The sequence below is a fragment of the Pholis gunnellus genome (assembly GCF_910591455.1).
Source record: "Pholis gunnellus genome assembly, chromosome: 18".
In the NCBI taxonomy this organism is placed as follows: domain Eukaryota; kingdom Metazoa; phylum Chordata; class Actinopteri; order Perciformes; family Pholidae; genus Pholis; species Pholis gunnellus.
In genome coordinates this window covers 9,492,196-9,519,634 of record NC_136545.1, presented here as the reverse complement: position 1 = coordinate 9,519,634, position 27,439 = coordinate 9,492,196, and the positions used below count along the sequence as shown (strand labels likewise).

The 27,439-nt window shown below is 43.0% G+C and overlaps 1 protein-coding gene across 1 annotated transcript in view; it reads left to right on the top strand.

The window, feature by feature from the left end:
• Window positions 1–26,344, top strand: part of sfswap (splicing factor SWAP) — a 44,976-nt gene extending 18,632 nt beyond the window's left edge. The window contains exons 11-19 of the mRNA XM_079178629.1: window positions 2,321–2,402; window positions 3,316–3,419; window positions 3,511–3,640; window positions 7,561–7,757; window positions 13,007–13,494; window positions 14,738–14,869; window positions 15,318–15,458; window positions 19,759–19,831; window positions 25,640–26,344. Coding sequence (XP_079034755.1) covers window positions 2,321–2,402; window positions 3,316–3,419; window positions 3,511–3,640; window positions 7,561–7,757; window positions 13,007–13,494; window positions 14,738–14,869; window positions 15,318–15,458; window positions 19,759–19,831; window positions 25,640–25,705 — 1,413 coding nt within the window. The 3' untranslated portion in view covers window positions 25,706–26,344. The remainder of the gene's footprint in view (window positions 1–2,320; window positions 2,403–3,315; window positions 3,420–3,510; window positions 3,641–7,560; window positions 7,758–13,006; window positions 13,495–14,737; window positions 14,870–15,317; window positions 15,459–19,758; window positions 19,832–25,639) is intronic.
• Window positions 26,345–27,439: the final 1,095 nt, after the last annotated feature.

Here is a 27,439-nt window from a genome sequence, read left to right as displayed (position 1 = left end):
TGTTCTAATAGATGTCCCGCCCCTCGTCGTTTGTGTTGCTGGCATTCAGCAGAATGTGGCTTTGACTTAACATGCGAACAGAAGCCTCAAAGAAGAACTGTATTTCAGCCAGTTTAAAAAAGAAATAATTAACTTAATGTGAACTCACGTTTCTGAGAATATCAGTTTGCTAAAGGCATTCAAATGAAGCCGCAACAAGACAATTAAATTTGGGCACAGCAGAGCAGTTTTCATCCCATCATGTCAGATTATTCCCGAATGAGTCAATTTAACACATAATGTACAATGTTCTACTTTGACTGGGCATTTTACCATAATGTGACAGCTTTACTTTTGCACTGAATTTACTTATTTTTTACAAACAAAATGTCACAATGACAAATGATTATTATTGTTTTCTTTCATGAATTAAGCTGCCAATTAATTGTTTCGGAAATAATGTCACTTTTGAACAAATCTGCACAAGAAAACAAGCAGAAATTCAGTTCAAACACAGGCTACGTAAACGTATCCATCCATCAAAGTGTGAAGCTTCTTGGGTGGATAATGTAGATCACGTCTTCCATTTTTCATTTAAAAATTCCCATTAAACTCGTGATCTCCTACCAGCACAGGTTTGGCAGCTCCGCTGTGACACAGTGGTGCATGTTCACACTCAGAGTGGAGGATTATCACCTTCTGAACTGTCCTGTGTCTACACAGCCAAGCATGTGAATAAAGTAATCCAAGGACTCTGAAGGCTAAGCTGAAGGTGTGTATGTGGGCACAATAAATATCCCGCACACTCCAACTGGTGAGGTTTTTTTTCTAGAATGGTTTCTTCCTGCTGCTTCTCCTCCGAGCTTTGGTTTTACATGTTTGTTTTTTTTAGAAGTTATATTCTCTGGGGTCTCGGTAAAGTGCTTTGACTTTTGAGAGCCCTGTTAAATAACAGCTGCATAGGAAGCGTCCTTCAAACATGGCAAGACGGACCTCATGAGGCGATGGCTTCATCGCCACTTTAACCTTTCATTCCATCAGCAGTTTATATTTGGGATAACGGCAAAGGGCACTTGGTCCCCAGGTGTCACTACAGAGGGCCTGTGGTTATATGGCCTGTGCACACAATGTATCTACTGACAATATGTTGATACACCATACAGTGGGATCTTAGAGAGCCAATCGTTAGCGTCATTAAGAAGCAGGCTGGTTCAAATAGTATAGATTTTTATGTCCCAAATGTTGTCTTTCTGCAGTAAGACGGACCATCACGGTCTACAGTAAAGACGTGTCCTGTTGCAGCGACTACAGCTAATTAGAAGTTTTACTATCATTTTTCAAACTAAAAATCCTGACCCTGTATGCTTGGCCAATTTCTTACCTAAATGTGTTGAATTTAATTTAAAGACCGATGTCAGTGTTTCCCATGTTGATGTGTAAGTGAAGGGAGAGATCTGCAGTCATGTGCTGCCCATGAAGAGAGGCTAAAATGTGAGCCTGCCATTTAGAGACTGCCGCTGTACACAAGTTAATCATTTTCATTGTCTGCTTCTCCCTATTACGGTGCACTGACGGTATGAAATCTAATGTTTCATCTTGGAAGATTGGCTCGACTCTAAAGAGTCCTCTGCTAGTGTTAATGTTCTACTGACCTTTTCTCTTCTGCCCAGGTCCTCCACTTGCTGCCACTACAGCGATGTACTTAAAGATATCCATTAGGCCGCAGACAGACGTTTTTTTTTTTTTTTGTTCTCAGCAGTTGCTGTTGGTTTTCTCCTCCACAGCAACATTTTTCTGTCGCACAGTAGGGAGACGACTTCAGACATGCAGACCGTAATCGTGGATAGAACTTAGCAAATGAGTGGTTACATTATTTAGATACAACAGTTTTAGTTTAATTGGGAATGGATGCAGAGGAGTGACTCATCCTAACCTTTCAGATCCACCGGTGATGTTATACAACAAACAAGCATTCACACCGATTTTATTTTTTCCCGGAGAAACCAAATACCAAGCAGCTCCTCTGGATGCGTTTCTTTTGAAAACATCCCGAACACCAACTTGCACATACGACTGCTGTACTTCCAACACATCATGGCGGTGCATCATGTTCAAATGAAGAACAGCAGGTTTCCATGGAATCTCATTTTCGGTGTGTCTCTTGTCAGAATCCCGCTGGTTAACCCAGAAATGTGGAGATACTGTGGAAGAATACAGACGACTCTAGGCGGTGTGTCGAAATTGCTCGCTCACTCTTACCTGTTAACAGTGCGCAGAACTAGGGAATTGATACAGATACGGTTACAGTAATTATTTATTCTCTCTCTTTTTGTTCATCCAGCATGAGTCAGACGACGACGACGATGGTGCCGATGATACGCTTCAATCTGGCACGTCGGTCCTGGATTCCCAGATGATAAAAGGTTTGAAAAAATACAAAGAACATAGTACTGCTTTCACTTCCTCTTCCTTAGCTCATTCGTTCAGTAAATTAGTTGCAAATCCTTTGGGTAAATATGTGTTTATGTGAGTACACATGCACATATTTACTCTAGTGTGTGTATGTTTCATATGTTGGTGTTTACGCACAGCTGCCCGTGAGTCTGTTGGCATTTATGCTCCCAATTTTATTTGGTGATATCGGGCCGGAAATGTCTATGCGAAGATGAAAGCGTCTGCTTACCACAACACTGGCGAGACTCAAAAACATGCACACACATATGCAAATGAAGGCTTGCATTCTCTAGGCTATTGGGGTGGGGGGGGGGGAGGTCACGGAGCAGGCCAAAGAAAACGAATAACTGCACAGAGTAGTACACAAGTAAACTATCCAGCCTTCTACAATAAGGATCAAAGTCCTATATTAAGGTTATTTCTCAAGGGAATGAGGCACACTGTGTACTCTGCTTCAACGCTCACTGTCCTTGTTTGTCTGTTTTTCGTTCTTCATTGTATTATGCCTCTTTCACATTCGTTTTGCCCGTCTGTCTGTGTACGTCTGTTTTTATAAACGCTCTTTCACTCTAACATATCCTTCGTCTGCCCTTTTCTGCGTCTTCTCCTTCCTATTTATCCATCTTTTTGTTCCCTCCGCCCATCCCTTTATCAGTCCTTCCTCTAGCCTCTCCTTTCATCCTTCTCTTGCAAACGTTTTATGCACTTGTCACTGACAAAAAGCAGCCTAATTGCTTTTAGTAGATGCATTTGTTCATTTTACTCTGAAACTGTCTTAACAGAAGATGTCCAGGGTGTACTTGTCTACCAGTTATGAACTTCTGAATACTTTTTGTTCTCTCTAAATCACACGACTCCTTCTGTCTCTTTGTGCCATCACAGCCTCTTTTGCCCCCATCTGTTTTGCCATCAAAGCGAAGGAAAATGATATGCTGCCGCTGGAGAAGAACAGAGTTCGATTGGACGACGACTCTGACGAGGACAAGGTCTGGTTCAGCTCGGTCTATGCGATGCACGCTGATCTAGGGTTGATAAAACTGGCACTAACGATAAATGATCATACATTTTTGCCTGAAGTTGCTGGAGGAGCAGGGGCTGGAGGCTCTGATGGGCGGAGCTGAGACGGCGGTTAAGGATCCGGCTCAAGTCGGTGCATCAGAAGAGAAGAGACCCTCTCTCAGCTTGGAGGAGTTGGAGGCAAAACAAGGTATCAATATTCAAAGATTGTTGGGAAAATTGAAAAGGGTTATTATAAATAAAATATTGATCTTGCAACGCTTTAGCCACTGTTCCTATTTAAACACTAATATAGTGAACAAATAACATTTCATTTTCCAAGAAAGGACAACAAATTGGATTTTGAGTGTAATAATTACTTACTTTATTGAACATGTTTCAAATTCAATCAGACTAGATTTCTGTGTGTCAGTCTGTGCATTCAGATGTCCGTCGGCCTCACTCTCCCTATGTTTCCCTCAGCTCCGTGGCTATTAAATGTGTGTGCGCTAGAATTAAAATTCTCCGCGTCAGCATAGGCTAAGTGCAGGTGCTTACAAGACATCTCTGTCACACCCACTGGCATGCTGTTACTCTCTGGGAAGGGTTGGAATTCGAGTAAAACAAAAAAAAAAAGAAAAGGGGGGGGGGGGGGGAGCGAAGATGAATAAATCCGTTGAGTCTGAATTATAAATTCTCTCAACAGGGTGTACCCTGCAGTAAGACATGAGCAGTGTGGCACAGCATACAACGGCATATATCTCTCCGAAGGCCTAATGGAGATGTATTCTCTCTATTTCCGTCACTCTCTCTCCATTGTTCACTCGCGGCTGTACAGTATTACACACTCGCCCGCCTCAGTCTTTCCAAAACTAAAGTAACGCATCAGTGCCTTTGCACTCAGAAACACTTGAGATATTCGTCTACGTCAGAATGCACGCAGTCGCAAAAAGCATTCTTTGTCCTGTGAAAGGTTTACACTCGCTCTGATCAGGGTTTTTATAGGACCTATGGCATCTAACGCGGCTTACCTAATAAGTTCACGCTTGGTTGGTGATCTTGCCTTTTAGTTTTTTTTTTACAGAGAGCTTCTGCATAAGGGACTGGAATGCATCTTTGCAATTTTATTTCCAAGGTTAGAGTCACATCTCTGAAATATTCATGTATTGTAATGTATCACCGACTATTAATTTCAAAACTAATAGGCTTTTTCTACCTGAAGCTGAAAGCTGTTGTGTTTGAAGTTGATTCATTGCATCTTGTTGTACTTTTACACCCCCCCCCCCCACCCCCCCCCCCCCAAAAAATTGCAATTGCACCTTTTCAGCTTTAAAAAATTGGACGCTCCGCCTTCGTCTGCAGCTGAAGTATAAAATGATTTTTCCAAAAGGCCATTTTCACATCTCTGTCAAACGAAAACTGACAACCAGCAGATGCTAATGCAATTGTGATTATCAATAATCCATTTGACCTTACTTGTTAACCGGTCGCACAAGCCGTCTATACTAAAGATTTGAAAAATAACATTTATTTTTTTTTCCATCGTCCTACTAAATAAACATCACGTCTGTGAGAGTTGGTCGTTACTAATGACTCAGTAATTGCTTGAGCAGCAGCCGAGGTGTCAGCCTCTCAAAGCCTCCTACATGAAAGCTGAAATACTAAATATTAAAAATTTCTTATGGCAGACATTTCTGTGCATCTCTTGATTCTGATCTCTTCATTTTGTCTGAATTGTCCAAAAAATTGAGGTTGAACTATGCGTCACCACAATCCTCTTTGTGAATTTAGTAGTTTGCGCCGTGTGGTAAGCATGTTAATGCATTCATTGTAAAAAATATTAAGTAATTGTACTGTATGCAACTTAAAGGACCGGAAAAACAATTTCCATAGTTGTCTTCTTCTTATGCTATTAGTATTGGGTTCTACAAAAGTACTTAATTGTCTGCCAAGGTGGGAGATTTTTGGTTATTTCACATGTTTTTTTCTGGCCATAGAGTAACCTGTAATAGCTTGTGCTTGAGGTAACGCTATTTCTTTAAATACTTATTTGCTATTTTTATACCTACATACTTTTTTCTGCTGCGATATGTTACGAGGCTGCCATGCAGAGACGCATGGAATACCAGAATAACCTCTCATCTTTACTAAATGTATTGGTAATTCTGTAACTGTACAGTTACCTGTTTTTGTATCCGAACCGCGTAACGCCGTACCGTGTATTCCGTTACTCCCCAAGCCTGCTGACGGGTCCCGTTTAGGTTCAGTGGAACAATCTCAGAGAGTAATGTTCTCTCTCTGAGCTGACCGACAGCCAGAGAAAGAGGCTGGAAAAGCCTAATAAATAGCTGACTGAATTGGCTTTGCAGTGTGGCAAAGTGGCTGTCAGTCAGCGGGCCTAACTTGATCAGATAGCAGGAGAATCAGTGGCGGACGCTAATCTGTAGTGATGGTCTGGAAAGCAGCCACACAACAAATGCGGTTTCCAGTGATAAGTGCATGAATCGTTGAAGTTGCTGCAAACATTTCCCTGTGTGTATTCCATAGTGGCGACAGAAGACGTAAAATACCAGTATATCTGAAATCAATGTGAGATTATATTCAGGGCTGTTGTGCGATATACTGTAATTATAGATACGTTCAGTAGTCCGTTCATTGAGGAGATCACAGAGGCTTAAATGTGAAAATGTGAAAGAGGTGGCTCATAGCGATACACCGATCGCTGTTTGGGTTTACTTTTAAGTGTGGTTTTTGGCTGCAGTTTTATTTGAAAAAGCTCTAAATACTCACTGTACATTACCTGCTCAACAGCAGACGGACAACATTTGCAACTAGGTGTTGAACATCGTGGAGCATTTAGGAGCTAAAGAGCCACATATGTAACCTCAGGAGTAGGTTGAGACCAACAATCGAGCTAAAAGGAGAACGACTGACACACCAACAACTCACAGCTTGTTTTCGCTGCCCTCACTGGGCTAAAAATAACCATAATTGCAGGTTGAACTAATGATTTTTTTTTTTGAGCCACTGCTTAATTGTTAGTTTTTAGTCATGCAAAAAATCTGCAAATTTCAACATCTGAGAAGCCGGAACCAGAGAATGTTCAGCATTTTGCTTGATAATTAACATAAATGATCACTCAGTTATCATTTTTTTGTTGTTGATCATTTAATCACCAAATCCTTTCCGGCTCTGTACTGGACAACAAATAAGGCAAGCTTCTCCTCCACAATAAATGGAGTCAGATTAGTCAATAAATACAGCAGCCTGGCCAGCGCGGTGTGTTGTGTCACTGTCTGGGGTACGGTGGGCTTCTGCTCCTCTTGGCTGTTGTTTACACTAAACTCGAATATGAATTGCCTCAGCAGCTACTCTGTTTAACCCTGAAGAGATAACAGTAGCCCCAGCGATTGCGTAACTACAACAACTTGTTTTCCCGCCAGCGTTTGCTTTATACTTCGCCGTCTTGTCTTGTTCCCCCCGTCTCACTCATTCCTTTCTCTCGCTGTGACTCATCTCATTCTTGTGCTCTCTTTACTTCTCCATCCCCCCACTGTCGCTCTGTCGCTTCATCTCCTTTCCTCATCTCTCAAAAACCATGCATATTTTCCACCCCCAATTTCACTCAAGACGTCTGTCTCCTCTTCCCCACCCACATCCTCCCTCCTGCTTTGCTTTTTCTGTATGAACCCTCTATTGCACGAAAATACCCACCACATAGTGAGGCCCTATCACTTAGAGGAGGAACTCTTGCATTCGTCTGAGTTTCCAACCGCTGTGGATTGACAATGGCATCATCTTAGATAGATTACGTTCAACATCCTTTCTTTTTCTTTTCTCTTGTCTCGATATTCTTTTGTTTACATGCATGTTTTTGCTCTCTCTCTCTCCATCTTTTCTCCCTCTCTTCTTTAAGTTCTTTGCTTTCCAAAGACCGTCTACGTGTGGTCAGAAGGCCAGCAGAGTGAAAAACGGAGCATAATCAATCTTCACCGCCTCCTCTCTGTCTTTTCAATAATGTTCTCCTCCCTCATAGGACTATAGTAGTATCTGGCTGCAGTTAAAAACAGACAAGGACCATCTCTCACCTGTTTTTTGTTGTTTTTTACCCTCTCATCTCCCCGCCCTTAGCCAAGCAGAAGCTGGAGGACCGCCTAGCCGCTGCAGCCCGGGAGAAGCTGGCCCAGGCGTCTAAGGAGTCCAAGGAGAAGCAGCTGCAGGCGGAGAGGAAGAGGAAGGCGGCGCTCTTCCTACAGACCCTCCGCGGCCCCTTCGCTGGGGAGCCTGAGGCTAAGAGAGCCGGGCTAGACTCGGCTGCGCAGCTTGAGGTTGGTGAACGGTTCATACACTTTGCCAGGTGTTGAAAAGTCAATCGTTTTGAACTAGAAGCGTAACCATATAATCATGACACAATCCCGAGTGGTTGATCCCGAATCACCAGCAAGTCCCAAGTGTCATTTCAAGTCACACATTGTATTATATTGCATAAACCTCCAGAGCTACAACAGTATAAACAAAGATCTGCTGTAGAGAATGTATGCATTTAATGACTGTAGGTCCCCATTAATCCGAAGACCGAACGCCTGCAATCATTTAAAATACAGACATCTGTTAGCGAGATACAATATTCAGGCGTTGATAACATGGATGACTCATGTTAAAGTGATGAATCACAACAGTGTGACTTAACACTGTACGCATTTCTTAGCCCTTGATGCGACGCGTGACTTACATCTCGACATACGCATATACAACTCTGTATTTTAGAGAGTGGTTTCACACCTGGCCCCTGCAAAAAAATATCGTAACATTGTATTTATCTCCATTAGTACCATTTAAGAGTTTTACTGTATGTCATGCTAAGAGAATACCAGTTTGAGTGGAATACAAGAAGTTGCCGTCAGAATAAAAATAGACGTAGCCAATAATGTCAGCGGGAGAATACTGTGTCCATTAATTGCACGTTTGCATTTATATTCAAAATGCCACTTCAACCGGCATTGATGATTCAGTTGTATTAGTCACGGTTGGCACGCCCACTTTTTTTGCCCTCAATATGCAGAAGCATGTGATTACTATACAATTTTAGCACAGAGCCGAAGCGCATACAGACTAACGCAGACCGTGACATATCTCCCTGCACATTTTTTACATAACCTGCCACTCCGAGCGGTTTCATTTCCATTCAAAGTTAGATTTGTTTTTCTAATATATGGTGTTTGATAGTGGCAGTGGATAAAGAAGCCCAGATTTGTCAGTACAATGGAGCCCGCCTCATCACATCGTTAACGTAGACGTATCCACCATGAGGTCAGCCGCAAATGTTAGCTGGCTCTGATTTATTTCTTTTCTGCCTTTTTCTTTTTTTGTTGAACTGCAGTCAAGTCTTTGGTCATAGTGGAGGTTCAGTAAATAGAAAAGGACATCTAGTACAGCTGGCTTAGTAACCCGTAGTAAAACAACCTCCGTCTTTATGTCTGTTGATACCAGATGGCACATTGTGTTTTCCTTTCTATTACGGTTCATTATTGATTATGTGCAAATGAAGTTGCAGGCAGCTGTTAGGAGCCGCGTGTGGCTGTATTGACGGCAGTTTTTCAGTTCATGTAGCCGCGCAATAATAGATTAAGAGATGAATGTCTGTTTGTTTGTTGAGGGAATATCTTCACGTGCATCAGTCACGTATATTGGGAAACGGCGCACATTTAAAGGTCACAGGAGATGAAGTGTATCACATATTGTTATTGAGCCGAATCTGTGCTTAGGCTCAGCTTAGACTGCTGTCCATGCATGGGCAGCTTTAAGCCCGGACTGTGACAGCAATTCCAATCAATCATTACTGGGATTTGTATGCGGAATAAGTTAATTACTACGCAGCTGTTGGCACTCATAAAGAAGCCGAGTGTGTTTTCCTCCTTGGCTCATAATATACTGTTTTAAACAAACTCGGATGCGGAGGATTGAAACTTTCCCAAGATCTAACGAGCTCGTTTTGTCATCTTTGTTGGAGGTATGAGTTTATTTTTCTTTATGATTTAATCCCGTAGAGATCAGTTTGTGTATGTGTTCTTAATGCTGTATGGTACTTGTATATAAAACACACCTGTGGAGTGTGCACTTGGCAGAGCCGGTAATCTAACGAGTATCAATGCAGGCGGTAGAGGAATTCAAATTGTATTTGTCAGTGACAAGTGGGGTTTTATATTTTTGCCAATGTTTAATTATGTTTTAAAGTGATTAAACAAGAGTCCATCCAGAATTCTTTAATATATTGTCATATTATCTGAAAATGCACGCAATGATGCAGATTTTAAAAGCCCCTTTGTCAAAAAGAAGAATACATTAGAGTGTGAATAAGACCGGGTAGTGGTCATTTGATGTGCAGATTGCCTGTCCGTTTGATGGATGTTCCATCTCAGCTCCTCGTGTGAGCCCAACTGATGCGTGGTGAACTGGCCTATTGCCGGGTTGGGCCAGGTGGCGGCGGGCAGGCTCCTGTCAATATTGCGCCAGCTCTGTCACTCTTTTCCAGATGTTCTGTGACTGCTGCAGTGTCCATCAGAGCGTTTGTGTGTGTGTGTGTATACACCCTGAAGGGACTTCCACAATCCAGGACTGTGGCCTACTAATGAATACCCGGATGTACGGCCAGCTAGAGATTGTGAGCTTGTGTTGGTTGGTGCTCAGTCTCGTCAACATTTAAGCCATTACATTAAGCACAGTGGGGGTTTATTTGTCTTCTATTGTTACTCCTTGATTCTATCAGATGGCACAAGTCTGCGAGCATGTGTGATGATCATCCGAAGAAGAACTAATGTTACCTGAAGACGGAGCAAGGGAAGGGAGATCAGAATGGCTTTATGGCAATTTGCCATAACTTCTAGTTGTGGTGACTAATCTTGCAGCAGCATTTTGTAGGTTGATGCTGTATTTTGGAGAACAGGATGGTGTAGTATAGTGCAGTATGTTGGGATGACAACATGTAGTTCCTCAGCGTGAGTGAAGGAGACATCGGCAATTTGTAAAAACCTGCAAGTCCAAAATAAGCAGTAAACTGAAAGAAAATTGACAACAATGTTTGTGTATGCATTCAATTATAGTTGGTTATAGACGGAAAGTCGCTCTTTTAGCGATGTGATTTAGAAAATTTGCTGTCTTGGTCAGTTTTAGTTACTGAATACATAGTTTTTAGTTACAGTAACTAGTGACCTCATCCAAGAAAGGAACTACATGACTGAGTAACTGTTTATTTACTACTTTGAAACGCTGCCATTGGTAATATGTTTCAGTACTGTTGTCGCAGTATGGAATAATAGCTGTTGACCAACCTGACAGACATCCCATCACTGAACTCCCCCGAGCAACGTTAAGTAATGACAATACCTCCACAAGAAGATACTCCACTTGGGCGCCATCATCACCACCACGCGTGTCCAAACTTAACCTCTTATGACGGGCCAAAGATGACTAACATAAATGTTTCTCTTGTGTTCATTCACTCATGACAGTACAGTTGTGGAAGGAGCCCCGATGCAGTGGCGCCGCTCAGAATGCTGATGAATTGTAGAATAATGACATGAAGGAGTAAGAGCGTTCCCAGCCTTCTCTCGCAGGCTTCCATCAGCGATTGATTTGAAAAAAAGAAAAAAAAACATATTTTGCAGTCGAAGCCTTTTGATGAGCGGTGTGAACACGAGGGAGGCTAGCCTGCTCCTCACACTGGGTTTCCCGACACGTTTTCACATCAATTTCCTTATTAATTAGATAGAGATTTTCTGCTGCCTCTGCCTATTCCTTATTTCGTCATGTCAGACGATGCACAAGCGTAGAATGGAAAAGAGTTGAATGAAGACGTTGCGTCGTGTTTGATTATGTGCCGTTTTGTAAAAATGAAAACGCAGAGAGGCAGTGCCGGTTATTGTGACTGTGAGCTCTTTCTGTGTGCTAAATTTAATTTAACATGAGCATCTTTCACAGCGTTTCATCGTTAATTAAATGGATTCTATTTTCTTTGAGCTTGGGAGATTACAATGAAGTGATATATTTATTACTGTGATTGTTAATCAAGCCCAAATATATGTGCATTTTAAACTCTCTCTCTCTCTCTCTTTTTTTTGTTTTTTTTATTAATATTTTGGCATTCAATTCAAACCAGTGCTCAGAGTCCGACCTAGTAAATTGTGAGACAGGTATTAAATTGTAGCTGTAGTTATTATTATCATCATTACATCAATAGTTGTTATTATTATTATTATTATTATTATTATTTTATATTGATAGAATGTCCCCCCCCCCCCTGTGTTCCTCCTCTCCTCTCCTCTCCTCAGCTTTCCATCTCGTCTCCTATCCCCTACGTGGACTGCAACTTTTCTTTATTGTCGCTCCCCTTACTGTCCGAACTTCCGTATCTCGCCCGAGCAGGTGTGAGAGGGCAGGCGTTTTCTCATTCTGGTGTTTGGATAAGCGTCCCAATATGTCAGTCCTAATTTTAAACCAAACCTCGCTTCCTATCATTTCATTATCTCTCCCTTAGCCCAGACACCAGATAGCGTGCAAAAAGAAAGGTGTAATAAATATTCTTCCTCTTCCCTGCCTGTGTTTTTTTAGATACTTATTGATTGTCTTCCGTTGCGAGCGCGCTCTCTCTTTCTTTCCTCTCTGTACTTCTTTACCGCATTTGCTTCCTACTTTCATCTTCTTTCATCATCATCACTTCCCTACTTCCTTCTGTCCCTCCCTGTCTCTCATGTTATGCTCCTCCCATTTCTTGCCAATTTCAGCAGATGGATAAGATTGAATTGGAGAGATGGAAGTCACACTGCGCACATTCATTTCCTCTCTGTCTTCCATGTTTATCACTTACCACTTGGGTAGTCACTCCATTCATGTGAATGTTAGCTTATAAAATATGCCATCTGATGTTTATCTTTATCTAAATGCCCTTTCGGTACCGTGAAAGCATACATATGCGACATGGGTAACCCCAGGAGCAATCCGAGACCCCAACCCTGGAAGATAAAATCTGGCCTCGGAAGATTTAGCGTCGGGTTTAACCCGCTGATGGACTGAAGCCATCTTCTCAGTGGGAATCCAGCTGCAGGTCAATATTATACGAGCAGACAGACCCACATCGGAGTAATTAGAGGCACTTTGCAGCGAACAGTTGTAACTCAGCGTGTAGCCAGAGGGCTGCACTGTGTTGTGTAACTCGCACATTTCAATCAGCTGAGTAAGGATTTTCTTTTTTTACATAAGTAATAATTTCCCAGCAGAGTAAGGAACTATGACTTTGCCTGAGCCAGCTGGTTATGATCCCATCCATGCCCCTTTTAGTGACATTATTCCACCGCTTTCTTTTGTTGTAGCTCCATGAATACAGCTCGATAGAGACGTCCGGCATTTGGGAATTCATACAATTTCCCTAATGATGAAGAGGCAGTCTGACTGTTTAATATAATCAATACATTGCCAATGAAAAGGAAAAGGTCCAGCGTCCTATTGTGTCGGTTGGAACAAAGCCTTCACTGATGTCCTTGCTTGCTCTCTCTCTCCTGTTCTTTCTGCCTTTTGTTTCTAGTTGCAAGAAGCCCTCTCCGCCCTGTGTGACCCTGTGCCTCCTCAAGTGTCGTCTGCACAACCCGCGTATTCTCAGGATCAAAGAGCGGCCGCGGAGAACAAAGGAGCGCATCGCAGCAGGGAGCCTCCGTCCTCCTCATCCTCCCACACTACCTCCCGAGGAGCAGCGAGAGATCGAGACAGAGATCGAGAGAGAGATCGGGAGAAGAATCGAGACAGAGAGAGGGATCGGGAGAAGAATCGAGACAGAGAGCGAGAGAGAGAGCGGGAGCGAGAGAGAGACCGAGAGAGGGAGCGAGAGAGAGAGAAAGATCGAGAGAGGGAGAAAGAGAAAGAAAGAGACAGGGACAGAGACAGAGACCGGCACAAGGGGAGGGACAAAGACAAGAAGAAGAAGAAGCACAAGAGGAGGTCGAGATCGAAGTCGAGGTCAAAGTCGAAGAGCAAACACTCCCTTCCCAGTGCCTACAAGAGATCCCGCAGGTCCCGGTAAGACCCCGTTGGTCGATGCACTCGTTCAAAACTGTCAGTGGCAGGGCTGAGAATTTCTACGTATCACACAAATAGATTTGATCTTTATTCAAAGTGGTGTGCTTGGATTACACGTACATATTTTTTTCCCTCTATGACAGCCCTTTGGTAGGAAGCACTTTTATTGTTTTATTGGGGGTTTTTTATGCTGCTTTGCTGCAGAAAGAATTTAAAAATGCCTCCTTCCTTTCAGTTTATGCAATGCAAATTACAGGGATGAGTCAGGAAACAGAGCTTCCTCTGGATATAAACTTACCTAGTTGGGAGAAGCGGGTCTGTGGTTGGTGCAGCTGCTGTATAAGACATTTAATGTGACAGACTGAGAACCAAGTGATGATTCACCCTCTGTTTTATAGTTCACTTCAGCTGCACCTTTAGTGCATAAACAAAAACATTAATAGAACATTAATGTCTTTTCTTTCTCGTTTTCCAGGAAGCAAATAGTCAATGTGGACTGAATTTATGAAACAAATTAAGGGGTAACAGAATGTACGAGAAAGGACATTTGAATTAAGAATTTACTAAAGGTTGATGTCAAGTGATTAAATGTAGAGATTGGGCTGCTTTGTTTGTGCCATTTATCTGTCAAATAGGCCAATGTTGACCAGCCTGCTTTGTTTATCCACCCAGCACAAGCTGACATTACCTCCGCTGCCCTTGTCCTTTTGGGCTTTGTTTTTAGAAAATAGAGGTATAACTTCCTCCTCTAACCCCGGCTATTTCATGCCTGTAAATGGGGTTTTTGCTCTACATCCCAGCCAGTGCAGAAAGTTAATCCTTTATGCAAAGAAATCTGAGAAGTGAATTAATCTCACATATATATAGACCATACATATTTAATGCTGTTTTCTTTTCAGACTAGTTTAGAAAAACAGTATTTACATATTTAAGGTCCATGATGTGTTTTAAAGTAATTCACGGAATCATGATATGTGCTTTTGTGCTGTGGCCCAGTCGCACTGTATTGAGGCTCTACTGCCTTGATGTGTATTGTGCCACATCCACCTCGGCCAATACTCTAATAGAATCACTGCAAACCGTTCTCTCTCCGGCTATTCCTGGTTTCGGTCTTTTCCACCCTCTCCTGTCCGCGTGCTTCATTTCAAATGCATCAGCTCGCCCGCTGAGGCTCCGTCGTGTGTAAGTGAATGGCTTCACCTCCTCTTATTTACGCTCTTCTTTGTCCTCCTTGTCTGGCCAGATCCCGCTCGCACTCCCCGGGGAGACGGGACAGGAGGGGCCCCTCGACCGAGAGGAGACGTGACGAGAGAGAGCGGGAGCGCCATCATCCCAGCAGCAGCTCCGGCCTGCCCCGGGGGCATTCGAGATCCAGGTAAACCTCACGGCAGATGTCACGAGTCAGCGCTGAGAGAAAGAAATCACAGGTCCTCACGTACGCCTGTGTTTATTTTATCACAGAAGGTATTGATTTATTTCACCTGTCAAGGCAGAGAGATGCAATGACATTCGCACAATAAGGTGTTGATAATTCGGTGTGTGTGTGTGTGTGTGTACTATACATTGAGTAATGTTTTAGGTCGTGTCTGTATAAGAGTAGATTTAGCGAACATACCTACAAGGCAGATACTTAATTCCCAAATGACCATTGATGGAAACTGCACTGGACAGCTTGTACTTGCATGAATTTAAAGTAGGGCTTTGCTGAATACACAAGCACGGCCTTCAGACAGTCCTCCACGCCCTTGATGTATTGTGTGTTGTACGGCGTTACCGCTTGAATCTACAATGTTTCGGTTCCTTCTCACATTTTGTCTCCCAAGGTCCCCTGCTGAAAAACGAAGGAGCTTCTTGTCATCCTCGGGACAGATGCAAATTGTGGGTTCCTCTCTCTCCCCGTATTCCTCGCCCGGCAGAGCTTTGTCCCCGTCAGCTAGCCCCGCCTCCAGCCTGGCCCACTCCAGGTAACCCTCTACACGCCTGTCAATCAACTGCTTTCCCAGGTTATAACTGAGCGTCTCTTCACTAATGAAACGCAAGCTTGTTGGGAGGACTTGCAGCCAAGGGGGATTGATGCAATTTCGATTACTTTTGCTCTTAAATGCGTCTTATTTCGACCAATAGATCAAGTCTTTGGATCTTTCGTCTCTCATGAAACAAACAGAGCACAGCAGTTGGCAATTATAGCAAACTGTGCTGATACACCCTGTCGAAGACCAAACTGAGCATGATGACGAACACTAACTCTTTCTCGTTACACATTATTGTTGTGAAATAAATGGTTTTTTCTCCACATGTTGAAGTGGTGTGCATGGGGCTGTAAGAGCGATACAAGAATTTGGAGGGTGGTGTATTTTCATTTAGCCTTTCAAAAAACTAAAACAGCAAAAGTGCAAGTAATGGATCAAATGGTGTTTATTTCCTCTAAAGTAAGCTGTAGAAAACCATGCAGAAAACTACCTAGAATAGCAAGCTCACCCAATTTGACTTCCAAGGACAATTTTGTGGGGTCGCAAGAGAGAAAAAGAGATTGGGGAATTTTATACTCTAGTAACTGCAGCCCAACTTATTACCCAATATAGTATTATGTTCATCAGACACATCAGTCCTCGTCTTAAAACCCATTCAAGTGAAACGTAATGTTTGAAAATATGAACATTAAAGCCTAAATGTAACCTCTGCCTTGCTTGTCCTAAACTAAACTGTTGTATTCAGCCTCAGTCTTTGAGCATGGCATTAGGTTATGTAGCCATCACAGTTACGTTTTTTTAAAACAAGTGACCTGGAAAAATTAAGTCAGCCAGAGAGGCAGGGACGGCAGTTCCAACCAACTCATGGAGCTTTACAGCATTAGCTTGATTAGCTGGGTAGCTACAGCCTATCCAGGCCTCTATACATATTTGCCTGAATCACGTTTAGTCAGTTTCTTTTTCTAATGTGCAATTCTATCACCCAAAAGGGAGCGCGGTGTTAGAGATGAACGCAATGCTGGTCTGGTCTATGGTTTGGAGCCATAAATCCCTTCTATTACATCTTGTGTAGGCAGGGGAGCAAAGATCGTCTTTGGATTTATTCTTGGTGAAACCAACGACACAGCAACTCTACAGCATAGCGTTATTAATGTACACCAGTCTGTTTAAAGTACAAGTTTGGAGACAAGTTTCATCTTCCTCTTAACGCCGTTGCCGTCTACGAAGGCCGAGGGATGCTTTCCCTCCCTAAAAACGGCGTGGTGATCACAGCCCACGCTGGACGACATACTGACGATCTGATGTATGCCAGCTTTGTGAATATGAAAATCCAGTGGGTAGAGCAAAGCTTTTCCAAGGAATTGTATATCCAGTATAGACGGGAGAGACCCGAGCATTCAATCTAAGGAGCCGGTGATATGATGGCTCAGAGCCAACATCGTTCAGCTCCAAGTCCTCCGGCACAAAGGTATTCATGGCAGCGGACGCAGTCCCGTCTGAGGTCTTACGGTTGTCGGTTTGCTATTTAAAAGAGAGACAATTAAAGCTGCAGACATTAACTTCTGAATATTAGAGGGAAACATTTAGGGCTATAAGGGTAAATCGCTCCCCTCTCTTGTTTCCCCAAAACAAACCGTATGGCCACTGTACTACGGGAACTGAAGTAAGGCGAGCCTATTCCAACACACGCCAACAAATACAGCAGTCACCGATCAAACTGAAGCAGCACCAAGTTCACTGAAGATTAGGTGTAGAACGGAGCTGTGTGCAGAGAGTTTGTGTGTGGAATGGTCGGTGAACAGAGGTGATGATTAGCGGGATGAAGTAGTGTTAGTCATCAATCTAGCACAGAGCATCAGTGTCGGAGAATGTAGCAATATGCTCATCTGAAGAACGTCAGTGGAGGTTTGGAAAAATATATCCCTCGTAGACGGATCGCTCTGTAGGACGTGCCAATGTTTATGTATTGTTTGTTTTATCTGCACAGATTGTAGATAGCAAAAAAAATAATTTTTAGGGAATGTGTATCTGCGCTGTCTGATAAGCTGTGTGTGTGTGTGTGTGCGTGCGTAATGGGGTATCTCCTGGCCTTGAAGCGGTCCCTTCGTACATCATCACCCTCACTACAGTTTGAGCTTAGCCGGAGGAATTGTACTCTCGGGATATTTTTTCAAACAGGTTTCTTGAGAGATTACTGTCCACTCTGAGCAGCATGTATTTGCTGCACGCCGTCTCAAAAGATAGTGGTTTTCAGTCTGCCGTTGTTAAATCAAATAATCAGTTGTGGCATTCAAGTATTGTAAAAAAAAAAATAAAATTATACATTTCTTAAGTGCTGCCTCTCCAGCTTATCAGAAAATCCTGAATATATATCTTGAAGCAATTTTAGAGAGGACTAAATAGATTTGGAGGGTTGAAAAATGATGTTTTTCTTCCCATGAAGCGATTACAAGGTGACGGTCTGAGGGGGCAAAGGAACTCCCCATCGGTGTGTGTGTGTGTGTGTGTGTGTGTGTCGTGACCGCAAGAAATATTTGCTTGAATATTTAAAAGCAGTTCATGGACACAATCTCAGTCGAGGTCAGCGTGAGGTCCTTGGGAGTATTAGTTAGTCAAGTGTCTGTAAAGTGTGAAACTGAACATCAAAAGAAGGGAAAGAGCTCGTTGTCTTTTGCATTATTCAAAGTATCGGTTGTGTCACACAGAAAAAGTAGGCGTGGAAACATCATGTCTGAACAAACGATCATCACATTGGGACAGAGGTGCCAATAGGAGCCACTATTTGGGGATTTTTTTGGTATTTTAGACGAGCCATAAAAGGCTGGACAGATGGGATGTGTTATGCACCGGCCTATTCTGAAAGTGCTGTAAAATGAAATTTTCGACCTCTTTATTGAGGTCATCTGTCCGCTCATCATGAAGTCAATCTTTCTCAATCCAAATCTTTATCACCTTATTAAAAGCTCTTACTACAGCCTCATTGTTCCAGATCACGCATTAGCTTTTGTAAAATCGCCGACACACACACTTCAGTGACCACAAAAACAGAAACACTTGCAGGCCAAAATCCAGTACAACAGTCCTGACGCGTCACATACGAGGTCAACTCTGTTCTTTACCGTCGGTTCCAACACTTCTCTGTAAGAGGGAAATATGAATGATGTTAAAGAAGCTGCAATGGCAGTTTTCGGATGCTATGAAAGATCTTTATTATGCTCAGCCTCAGCCCAAATCACCAGGTGATGCACTTTACGCTGCCTTTTTTATTTATTTGTATTCTTTTGAATTTTTGTCTGTTGCCTGTAGATATTTTCTGTCTTTTCAGAGAGCGCAATTATCAGAGTGGCTACATAAGCAGAGCATTCCCAGCAGCAGCGTGTTCTGCCGTTTCTTGTCCCCCCCCCCCCCCCGTTGTGTTTTTGCGCACGACTTCTCCTATTTTGAACATCTCGTTGATGAATCATAAAAAATGTTTAGGCACCGACAGCAGAATACACATCTTCATCGCATGGATGTTTGTCTTTGGCAGCACAGACGTACATACACTGACAAACCAAAAGATAAGAAACAATAAATCATTCATAAGTGTTCCGAAAGGCTGGGATTAAAGTATTTACATATCTTAAATAGTCGTGACAGACGTTAATCACTGCTGTGGGTGCACTACATCGTCTTCATTAAGCGAAGGACGTGAAGGGTCCTCAACTATTAGTGTTTGCTTTCCTCCTGGGTGCTGGGCTGTCTCTGGGGGGTCACTAGAGTGACTAAACAATCCTCAGGAAGCTGTTTGATATCCCGAAAAAAGAGGTAGGACTCCGAGTGTTCATTACAATTTAAGTTGGTGTCTAAAATCCTCCCTAAATATGTGACACTGCCTTACCCGCTCAACAGCCCCTCAATGGTAAATGAAGCGGTTACTGTAGGAACTCTGTGACTCAGCATTACCCTTAAATATTAAACCCAGCATGTCACCTGAAGAGACAGACAGACATCAGAGCCTTGTACAGAGATAAAGAAAGATTAAAAGCTTTAGACAGACCCTGTGATTCTTTGGGGGGATTATAAACGTGTCTGCGTTTCACATTGTTGATGTGGTAGTTTTGTCTCCTGGTGGATATTTCAAGTTTTTCTTACAGATAACATGCCACTCCTCTTTTCCCCTCTCCTCTCTCCCTTCTACAGCTCTTGAAGTCTCTCCAACTTTGAACATTTCAGAAGATATTATGAATATTGTATAGCCTCTCCTGTTGACATGATTGGTTTTCTCTCTCTCTCTCTCTCTCTCTCTCTACAGGGGTGGTTCTCTGGAGAAAGACAAGGCAGTGGCCTCATCCATTGTATCCTCCGTTCAGTCCAAAATAACTCAGGTATTGTTCTTTTGCTTTCAACTCAAACATTTCCTCTCCTGAACTTCTACAGCCTACCGAATACAAGTAGAGTGCTTTTATGTATTTCCATCGTGCAAAGAGGAAAGAAGGAAAGTGCTGCCTTATTTCCGTCTCGGACCGTGAATACATTTTTTTTTAAACCATCTACATATTCTGCTATACCGCCCGTATGTTTACGCAACACATCCACGTGTTGTATTCTATTACGCGCAATTAGTTGGAACCTTGAAGAACTATCTGTTTTAATCTTTTGAAATTGGTCTAGCGGTGCAAATGTCTCACCTGCATCTTGTAGATTAGCTTTTCTGTTACCTGTCACTGAAGGGTGTATGTGTGTGTGTGTGTGTATCAAGTTATACCCTGTAATCAAAGTCTCTGTGAAGCTTACAGTCCAATCAGCTGGAGTTTTCTCAAGCAGCAGTTTCCAGGGCTGAACGGTGTTTCCGGTATTTTGTCTACCTCTACAGCAGTAACATTGGCATCGTTACCCATAAGCTGCCATTTCAACATTCTGACAAAGGTTTGCATGCTACAGCTGTAGCAATTCTCCCTGTCTGAAATTGCCCCCCACACACCCCCGCACTCCTTCTGGGAGCGTAGCCAAGAATTTAGGAAGAGTGGGTGCCGGTTGAGTGGCAGGCAGATACAGAGACCTCGGCGTACTTGCCCCTGTCTCTTTGGATGTTGGATTGAACCTCTCTGTGGAGGAAGCAGGCAGAGCTAATGTGCCGTCTTCCAGCACTTGTAAATTCAAACCCCCCCCCCCCCCAAAGAAATGACAGGGTTACCACTTCTGCTGAGCTGCTGGAGGTTAAGTTCATTGAGTTGTTCCTCCCAAAATCGATGGATTAGTCAACCTCTCCTCTTCACAGACGTCAAACCTCCTTTTGATTTTTGTCAGCAAAGGTTTTTTTTATTTCTTTCATGTGTTTTTTGCCTCCTTGGCCTTTTTTTTTTGTTTTCCTTTTTTTGTTTTCCTTTAAGCGTCTATAATCTATATTTTGATATAATAAATAATGACAATGTGCACTCATGCTCCTACAGAGAATTCTTCACAGAGCTTTAGAGTGAGTTTCAGCATTTTCGCAGCTTCACAGCCAGATATATATACTAAGAGATGGTGAATATTGGACTTTTCATTCATTATACGTCCAGAAACACAACTCCAAATGAATGCTAATGTTGCTTTGTTACGTGTATGCGTGTGTGAATAAGCGACTGTCTGCTAATAGGTTCACCGTATCGGCTTAAAAAGCTAACGATGTCAGTGTTGTTGTTCACAAGAGGGTAAAAGTCAAGGCCTTGAAAGTTTTGTACAATAGTCTTTTTCTTTTTTTTTTTACTCAACGTCAGCAAGTAAAAAAGAGTGAATTAAAGTAAATCTGCTGTCTGCTGCGTGTGTGTGTGTGTGTGTGTGTGTCCCACAGTTGCAACATTGTTTCACGAGCCATCTAAGCGGCTGAATCATTGAAGTCTAATGACGCGAGTAAAACGGCTGCAAACGAGCACGAAAACTCCCATTAAACAAACCTTTTGGCTCTGCCTGGCAAATGTGCGTTCCACCAAAGACTGGTAGAATAATTAACCTTGATCCGTGCCCTAGAGCTGTGCCGTATTAGGTCCCTGAATTTGCCTGGAAAACATCATAGAAAAGTCCTCGAGTTTGAGAACGCGCGGTAACCCCGTGTGATACGTTATTGACTTGATGACTGAACGCCGTTCGTCGTCTATGGCTCACAGAAGCCGCGATCCCCCGTTGAGCGTTAAAGACGGCGTCGACACTTCCATCCGTAAAAATTACAGCAATCACACTCCAGGCTCTGCGTGCAGCCACTTTATCACAGTCTGTGCACCGATTGTCGGAATAGACGGTGCTTCGTGCATTGTGCTCGCTCGCATCTGTTGGTGTGCGGCACATTAAATGGGATGCGTCTGTGTTTTGTTTATCCGCCGAGCTTTGTGTTCCTCATTTGGGGCGATGAGAGGAACGCTATGTCTCAATAAGTGGTGCAGAAATATAAAAAAAAAATAAAAATATGTAACCTCGCACTCCTCAACGGTAAATTACACCTTGTCCCTGTTCCAAGCGGTTTACAATAACAATGTGCAATTCATGACTGTTTATCGCGCCGCTTTCACAAATCAAATGCACACTCGCCAGTTCCAGAGGGAGAAATAGGCATGAAGCTGAATAGATATCAGGAAGGACAGAAGAGTGGACAGATTACTGGATTCATTTAATCAAATGAGTGTTTGAGTTGTTGTTCTTTCCTCGCAGGACGTTTGTTTCCCCGTTCTTTGTTAAATGACTAAAAAAAGGCTCCAAAGTCTTGTCAAGCCAATTTTGACGTGAATCAGTTCTCATTAGGACAAAGAGTCGCAACTGTTTCCTCTTCAACTTAAGTTTTTTTTTTTTTTTTTATCTATTTTTGTCTGGCTCGCCTCTCTCCACCAGCACTTAAGTGCAATACTGTGACGCGCCGTTTGAACGGGGAGAAGCATCCCCTCCAGACACATTTCAAAATGCATCACCTTGATTAGTCGAAAGCCTTAAATCAATCCCGAGATGAAAGACCTCTCAGGCAACCGTCTCACCGCCTAAATTGTTAGTGAATCTCTCATCTAATTATATACGTCTTTACACTTTCAGGTTAGATCGCCATCTTTGATTGATCATCCTGAAATGTCAGTCATTTCAAATTTCTACTTGCACTTGCATGCAATATTTCCTTTATGTATATGATCTTCATGCAATCTGTGTGCAACCTCATGCATTACAGGACGGAGAGTAGTGTGTGTGTGTGCGTGTGTGTGGACGGTAAATGTGAACTGTAGCCTTGGGAATATGCAGTAGCTAGATAGTGTAGCGCTGGAATGATAAAACCTGTGGTGTAGGAACAGTTAAAACCTACAAGGAACTCAGTGTTGCACTGAATGTGGGGAGAGTTTGCAGTCGAGGCCAGAACCCAAAGAAGCATTGGGACTCGAGTTAATGGAGGTCAATGGAGTGTGAATGGAGAGGCGACACTGGCTATTCTGTGAACACTGGTTCAACTTACGCAACGTTTGGAACAGTTTCTCTCCTCTGGCCACGGGCCACTGTGTGTAGGTGTGTGTGTGTGTGTGTGTGTGGGAGGGAGAATGTCACACACGGTCCGGTGTTTACTCACCAGATGCGCCACAGATACACAAACCAGCTCATTTCACGGCTCTCGGTGCATGAAAGGACACATGGAAATGTCCTCCTCCTCAAATAATCAAAAACAACTTCCCCCTCCGTCCTTCATCTCCACGATTCCGACGGAGGCGAGCTCACGAGAAATAACATGCTGTTCGCCGCTGTTGCAACACGCACAGATTCACAACCACTAACTACTTATACCCCATCTGTGATGTTTTACAAACACATGTTGAATAATTCAGCGCATCCTCATCTGCCTAATGGTCTCCTCTTCCCCGAGGGGGCCCGGTTGCTGTTCGCCTCAACCAGTCTCTCGCTCTCTCTCTTCTTCCTCCGTCTCCTCTCCCCCTGTTTTACATTTGTTTTGGTTTACTCCGTCTGATAGATGCTTTGTCCACTTTAAGACCTGGCTTAGGTGGTTTTTCTTTGTATTTTGTTTTTGGAATTCATTTTGGATCCGTAACATATTGTCTTTTTTTTTTTTTCTTCTTCTTCTTCTTCGTTTTATTTTTGAAAACTTTTGAGATGGTCGGGTCCACTCTAGGTCGTCTTCCAGCATGATAAAATGAAAAGTGGTGAAGAAGTTCTGCCAGGCAGGTGTGTGAACGTGTGAGAGATGAAGAGGAAACTCCAGATGTTGCATGACTCCCTCAAGATATTCAGCATGGTATAAAGTTATAGTTTAGACTTGCACTTCTCATTTGCAAATCTGTGAATTGTCGTCTTCCGTGTGAGAGATATGTGTTTTTTTCTGTTAGCGTTTTTAAAACACCTCATTAGATTGAAATATGTTTCAACAGCAGCACAGTAGGAAGTACACGGTTCCTCAGTCAGGCTGAGCAGTCAGACATAGATTTGGATTATTAAATAGTTTTCAAATATAAACTTGTATGTACGTTTTATATAATGTTGGATGATATAAGGAATATTTAGGTCAACATCCTCCTTATTCAGTGTAATGTAACCAGAGTTGGCTGTCCCCTGAGTGACCGCTGTAACTCGTCATGATCTATTAATGTCGTACAATCTCTGCTGCCGAGACAAGAATCAACTGTAGAGCAACTTCCCACTTGGCCGTTAATAATTTGGAGCATTGTTTGTTTGTCACACTCCCTGCACAAGTGTGTGTGTGTGTGTGTGTGTGTGTGTGTGTGTGCGTGTATTCGGATACGCCAGGGTTGAGAGAGAAAGAGCCTTTAGAGTGATTTGATATGACAGCTCATTCCCTCTGTGATTACAGCTGTTAATTTATCTCATCTGTCAGGAGAGCTCAAGGGTGGATATTTGTCCATGCGTGTATTAATCGCTCCTGGGATGCAAGTTAACACTTCCCTATTCAGCAATGGAAGCATTTGTCCTCTGGTCAGCAATACATATTTCCACCTAAAAAAAAAAATGGAATTTGGAAATTTGGCAGTGCCTTTACTTGCTACGATCTCGGGTTTTCAAAATACACAAGATGCGGTTTGCGCCACTGTTTCCGGCGCACACCGTTTTCCACACTTTTTTATATCTGGGGACACTTTTTAAATATGATTAAACCATCGCGACCCAATTCACAATACACCTCGTCTCTAAGTCGAGAGAGAGCCAATTTGTGCGTAAATGGACGTTCTTAACCATCGTTAACTGCCAGTTCCACATCACCTCATATTAAGTTGAAGAGGTAAAGCAGCCCTTTTGAAGAGATGTATCACGACTTCGTGTTGTGCATTAAACACGTACACGTACTTTAATGAATTCGCCGAAATAAATGCGTTCACGTGTGTTTTTCTGTTTACATCAAAGGACGGCAACTTCTCACCCAGTTGTTTACACCTTCAGTCGCATCGTTGAGCCCACAGCTGATCGGGATGTGTTTTTATTAGTTTCTTTACATGACGTAACGTAATGCCTGCTGTCGTTCAGCTTGACCTAACGTTACATTTAATTACCAATTAATGGAGACGTTGTTTGACTCCCGTCATGCGATGCATTCAGTGCTGCTGCAGTAGTGCCCCCCCCCCCCCCCCCCCCTCCACACAATAAAATATAATGTTCATTTAACAATACCCGTTTGTCTTTTTTACTACTTGAAGATATACTGAGTAGGTCAGCCTGTTGAAATGGAGGATTAGGTGACTGTAGCTATAAGGATTTGGGGAGGAGATGATGCATCTAATTCTCAGTGCTTACAGGGTATTATTCGGTACTTCAAATATCTTTTAAGCTGTATTAAGGAATTCCTGATGGCTCGAGGGAAGGAAGCGCTCTCCGAACCCACTTTTAATTTACCACAGTATATTAACCTTCGACACGTGGCGGCAAAACAACAGAATGAGCAAACAAAGTATTTGAAAGCTGCAGCGTGGGGAATTGATTCCCAGTGGCAACGGCATTACCAGCAGCTCCTTCGCACAACAGGGAGCGATTCAAATGAATAGTAATACTAGCATGAATGTTTCTTTGTCGATTAATTCAAAATGAGATACTTTGCTGCTTTCCCCACAGTACCTTTTTAAAAAAGTGTCTCCGCAGTTCTTCGTTGGAGTTGGAGAGGGATCAATCGATGCAACGATAATGTGCGGAGACGTACATTAAACTCATCCCTCTCTTTCTCTTCTCAGGATCTGATGGCCAAAGTGCGAGCCATGCTTGCCACCTCCAAGACCTTCCAACCTCCCGATCCCTAAAGAGGGGACAGGGCTTCCTGCTGGCCCGCGACGACGACACCGGCCAATCAGCCGGCGGCATTCTCCGATCGCCTGGAGATTCCTCTGGCCCTGGATCTGTTTCCCTCTCCCCGTGTTCATCCTCGATTTTATCATTTCATCTTGATTTGAGCGTCGGCAGATTCAGTTTCGACTACGTTGTGTCTTCTTTCGGTATTGTGAGAGTGATCTAAAGGGCGCTCGGTAAGCTGAAGAAAGCGGCTCGACGCCTTCGGAGATCATGTCAGCAAGTTGGCATGTTTCAGTACCAAATGTGTTGTTTTGCGTCCTGTTTTAAAACACGTGGCGACATTCTTTGCAGCGTGGTGTGAAGCTGCCGGAGGTCTGTATTCTCCCCTTCTATGAAGGGTTGTGTTGTTCTGATGAGCTCAATTCTGTCCTCCCTCATCTGCTGCGGTCTGCTGTTGTTTTCTCTTTTATTTCCGCCCCCCCCCCAGCTGTCTTTGATCTCCAGCACCTCACACGTCTGCTCGAGAAGCCCTTTTCATTGTCTCCTCTTGTCCCTCAGCTCTAGTGCGTGGCCTTTTACTTCAGTTCCCGGTTTGTACTGTAATGGAATTTAATGCAGAACAACTTTGTAATCGAAACTGTTAATAAACTTTCAATTATGATTTACTTGTGATCATTCCTCTTTTCCTTTTTTTTTTTTTTTTTTTTTCTAGCTGAAACTATTTAAAGCAAAAGTATCGGCGTCCTTCGGTCCTCCTCTTCGCCGTCCTTCATTTGAGATACGCTGATAAGATGGAAGAGATGAAGTTTACTGTCCCCCAAACCTTCACCTGCATTGACTGTACTGACTTTAGCGTCGCAGCAGCATAAACCTGACGGACATAAGTGTCGACTGCTGATATCCTTTAGGTGTCTGCTGCTGCAGCTAATTTACAGACTGAACATAAATCACCTTCTAGTCGTCACCTTTATTCACATTACGGCGCCTGGACAACAACCTCTACTTAAGTGTCAGTAGAACCAAGTCTTATCATTCACAGCAGGCTTTCACTTCAGAGGAGCCTCAGTGAACATACACAGGAGCCTTGAGCTGCTGGAGGTCTACCTCGCATGTGAATTTAGACTGAAAATAGCAAAGAAGGCGCACCAACTACTCCTCCTAAGGAAAGTCGATATGCTCCTGCACTCCCAACACCTTCAGGAACATCAAGACCTGCACCAGCGAAGTAAAGAGCTGCTTCAAGCCTCAGGCTGTGACAATGCGGAGTATTTTTGTCCCTCCTGACAAACCGAAACGTCTGACACGAACCCAGTTTTGAACCTAGTGGTTAGCTCACACTATAACACTGGTGGCCCGGTCCTGAAATTGTTTCCACTAACAATAGCTCTAAATTTGCTCCCTTTTTAAAACGGGATTTGTCTGAAAATTCACATCGAAGCACTGATTGAACACCGATCCTGGCAAAAGTTCTTTCTGTTCCATCTGCTTTTGGTGCGGTGTTGTCCAAAGAGTTGCTAGACGGAGCGGAAAATTGGATTGGATTGGATAGGTTTCTGTTTTATTGTCCTAAATTGGACTACTTTGTCTCCGCTTGCAAGTTAAGAGGTTGACCACAACTACATGAACGCCAAGGAAATCATTTAGTTCGAGAATATATGTCAAGGAGATGTATTTGTGTATTAGATGCATAATACTTTGTCTGTTTTTGTCTGATCATCTTACCATTTAGCATATAGATGATTCAT